The 4494-nt window shown below is 24.8% G+C and overlaps 1 pseudogene across 1 annotated transcript; it reads right to left on the bottom strand.

The window, feature by feature from the left end:
- Positions 1–540: 540 nt before the first annotated feature.
- Bm18416 lies at positions 541–771 on the bottom strand (annotated as a pseudogene). The gene has a single exon. A coding segment is annotated over exon 1 (231 nt).
- Positions 772–4494: the final 3723 nt, after the last annotated feature.

The following is a 4494-nucleotide window of genomic DNA, read 5'->3' as shown; positions in this document are numbered from 1 at the left end:
CACAGGTAGATTTTATTTGAAACAGAGTTAAGTGAAATTAAAACCTTTTTAGTATTTATTTTATTAAAACTTTTAAAATCTGTCGAAATTTCTGCAGTAACCCAATCCAGATTTGTGACTAAAATTAATTTTAATATTTATAAAATATTCGAAATCAATTATAATTGCAGTTTTAATTAATTTCTGCAATGAAAGTTTGCTTTAAAGTTAACTTTTAAAGTCAGAAGTTAGCATAAAATGTCAAAAATAGTAAATAGAATGTCAGCAGATCAAGTTTAATGCATATAAATGTAATCAATTAAGTTCAATAAATGTTTATTTTTAAATGAAATACATTTTTCCAGCACTGGCAGATTTTATTTGAAACAGAGTTAATAAAAATTAAAACGTTTTTAATATTTAATTTATTAGAACTTTTAAATGCTGGTAAGTTTGATAACATACTTTTTTTATTAGAACTTTTAAAATGTTTTATTCTTGTCTAGGTACCGCATGAAATTTGTTGTGCCAAAATTATCTTTAGATTGTTTACTATCGTTTATTTGCATTTAAAAAAGCTAATTCTCTGATACGATTATCAAGAGTGGAGAAAATCAATGCTAATAAAAATCTCCGTTGACGGTATAAATGTTACTCTATTCCCTCATTTGTTTGTCTTCTTATTTATTCACCATCTTCAAAGCACATAAAGCGTTCTTTCTTATTGCGCCAAATAGTTAATTCCAGCCAGCTTGACAATGCATTTACAACGGAGATACCAACACCATGTACCACGTAAATCCGTCAGAAACCTTATAGGTATATTGCTACCAGATTCGTACACTAGGGTCATTATTATTATCTATGTTGCTGATATTCCTTCTTCATGACAATATCAGCTCAAATGCTACAACCATTATCACTCACAGATACTCACCTATGCTAACCTCAATTTTGCCATAATACCCGAGCACTAAAGACTCACCTACACCTTATATTATCAACAACCTCATATATGCAAGCCAGACCCATCACCAGGTATCCCTAACCCCTCTCTCTCCCCCCGCCCCCTCCCCTCAACGTACACACCTGGATGGACGCTTCCTTACAATACCATGACCTCTTAAGATTTTTATTGCACCAGCGTTATTAATTTACTACTTTCCATACAAACTTTTCCATTCTACTTATAAATGTTAATAAATTTTATATATGTATTATTAAATAACGTTGACATTAGAGAATCACTTTACGCCACCACCGTTAATATACGGATTGGATAGAAGGATTCGAACCCTAGCACAGCGACACCGAAGACCGCTGCCTTATCACTTGGCTACGCCCACCCCAACATTATTCACTTCTGTAACAACATACTATTAATAAGATTTTTTTAGCAATTCATTCATGTTCTATTCCTTGTATTTCTCATCGTCGTCAAAATTTTTTTTATCATTATGGCATCCACCAGGTACTGTATTGACCAAAAACAGTGCAGTTATAGGAGCTGTTTACAAAAAGACTTTTTGATTTACTAGCTAAACAGGATATAACTTTTCACCCTTTTTAGTAAAAATAAAATTAGAAAGAATTAAAATGTTTTTAACATTTAATTTATTATAACATTTAATATCTGTCGAAATTTCTTAGGTAACCCTGTCTGGATTTGTGACTAAAAATAATTTTAATATTTAAAAAACATTTGAAATCAATTATAATTGCAGATTTAATTAATTTCTGCAATGAAAGTTTGCTTTAAAGTTAACTTTTAAAGTCCAAAGTTAGCATAGAATGTCAAAAATAGTAATTAAAATGTCTGCAGATCAAGTTTAATGCAAAGAATCAATTAAGTCCAGTAAATGTTTATTTTTAAATGAATTACATTTTTCCAGCACAGGTAGATTTTATTTGAAACAGAATTAAGTAAAAATAAAACATTTTTAGTATTTATTTTATTAAAACTTTTAAAATCTGTCGAAATTTCTGTAGTAACCCAATCTGGATTTGGACTAAAATTAATTTTAATATTTTAAAAATATTTGAAATCAATTATAATTGCATTTACAAAATTCCTGCAATGAAAGTTTGCTTTAAAGTTAACTTTTAAAGTCAGAAGTTAGCAAAAAATGTCAAAAATAGTAAATAGAATGTAAGCAGATCAGGTTTAATGCAAATAAAAGAATCAATTAAGTTCAATAAATGTTTATTTTTAGAAAAAATAAACATTTACTGAAAGAAATTAATTAAAAAATAATTTGCAATGAAAGTTTGCTTTAAAGTTAACTTTTAAAGTCCAAAGTTAGCATAAAATGTCAAAAATAGTAAATAGAATGTCAGCAGATCAAGTTTAATGCAAATAAAAGTAATCAATTAAGTTCAATAAATGTTTATTTTTAGAAAAAATAAACATTTACCGAAAGAAATTAATTAAAAAATAATTTGCAATGAAGGTTTGCTTTAAAGTTAACTTTTAAAGTCCAAAGTTAGCATAAAATGTCAAAAATAGTAAATAGAATGTCAGCAGATCAAGTTTAATGCAAATAAAAGTAATCAATTAAGTTCAATAAATGTTTATTTTTAGAAAAAATATATTTTTCCAGCACAGGTAGATTTTATTTGAAACAGAATTAAACAAAATTAAAACATTTTTAGTATTTATTTTATTAAAACTTTTAAAATCTGTCGAAATTTCTGCAGTAACCCAATCTGGATTTGTGACTAAAATTAATTTTAATATTTAAAAAGTATTTGAAATCAATTGTAATTGCAGATTAAAATTAATTTGCAATGAAAGTTTGCTTTAAAGTTAACTTTTAAAGTCCAAAGTTAGCATAAAATGTCAAAAATAGTAAATAGAATGTCAGCAGATCAAGTTTAATGCAAATAAAAGTAATCAATTAAGTTCAATAAATGTTTATTTTTAAAATAAATATATTTTTCCAGCACAGGTAGATTTTATTTGAAACAGAATTAAGTAAAATTAAAACATTTTTAGTATTTATTTTATTAAAACTTTTAAAATCTGTCGAAATTTCTGTAGTAACCCAATCTGGATTTGTGACTAAAATTAATTTTAATATTTTAAAAATATTTGAAATCAATTATAATTGCAGTTTTAATTAATTTCTGCAATGAAAGTTTGCTTTAAAGTTAACTTTTAAAGTCAGAAGTTAGCATAAAATGTCAAAAATAGTAAATAGAATGTCAGCAGATCAAGTTTAATGCAAATAAAAGTAATCAATTAAGTTCAATAAATGTTTATTTTTAAATGAATTACATTTTTCCAGCACAGGTAGATTTTATTTGAAACAGAATTAAACAAAATTAAAACGTTTTTAGTATTTATTTTATTAAAACTTTTAAAATCTGTCGAAATTTCTGCAGTAACCCAATCTGGATTTGTGACTAAAATTAATTTTAATATTTAAAAAATATTTGAAATCAATTATAATTGCAGTTTTAACTAATTTCTGCAATGAAAGTTTGCTTTAAAGTTTACTTTTAAAGTCCAAAGTTAGCATAAAATGTCAAAAATAGTAAATGGAATGTCAGCAGATCAAGTTTAATGCAAATAAAAGTAATCAATTAGGTTCAATAAATGTTTATTTTTAAATTAATTACATTTTTCCAGCACAGGTAGATTTTATTTGAAACAGAATTAAGTAAAATTAAAACATTTTTAGTATTTATTTTATTAAAACTTTTAAAATCTGTCGAAATTTCTGCAGTAATCCAATCTGGATTTGTGACTAAAATTAATTTTAATATTTAAAAAATATTTAAAATCAATTATAATTGTAGTTTTAATTAATTTCTGCAATGAAAGTTTGCTTTAAAGTTAACTTTTAAAGTCCAAAGTTAGCATAAAATGTCAAAAATAGTAAATAGAATGTCAGCAGATCAAGTTTAATGCAAATAAAAGTAATCAATTAAGTTCAGTAAATGTTTATTTTTAAATGAATTACATTTTTCCAGCACAGGTAGATTTTATTTGAAACAGAATAAAACAAAATTAAAACATTTTTAGTATTTATTTTACTAAAATATTTTAATACCTGTCGAAATTTCTGCAGTAATCCAATCTGGATTTGTGACTAAAATTAATTTTAATATTTAAAAAATATTTAAAATCAATTATAATTGCAGTTTTAATTAATTTCTGCAATGAAAGTTTGCTTTAAAGTTAACTTTTAAAGTCCAAAGATAGCATAAAATGTCAAAAATAGTAAATTGAATGTCAGCAGATCAGTTTAATGCAAATAAAAGTAATCAATTAAGTTCAATAAATGTTTATTTTTAAATGAAATACATTTTTCCAGCACTGGCAGATTTTATTTGAAACAGAGTTAATAAAAATTAAAACGTTTTTAATATTTAATTTATTAGAACTTTTAAATGCTGGTAAGTTTGATAACATACTTTTTTTATTAGAACTTTTAAAATGTTTTATTCTTGTCTAGGTACCGCATGAAATTTGTTGTGCCAAAATTATCTTTAGATTGTTTACTATCGTTT

This window comes from Brugia malayi (assembly GCF_000002995.4).
Source record: "Brugia malayi strain FR3 genome assembly, contig: Bm_048, whole genome shotgun sequence".
Lineage (NCBI taxonomy): Eukaryota > Metazoa > Nematoda > Chromadorea > Rhabditida > Onchocercidae > Brugia > Brugia malayi.
Note: the sequence above shows the minus strand (reverse complement) of the source record. Positions and strands in the feature narration are given on the sequence as shown.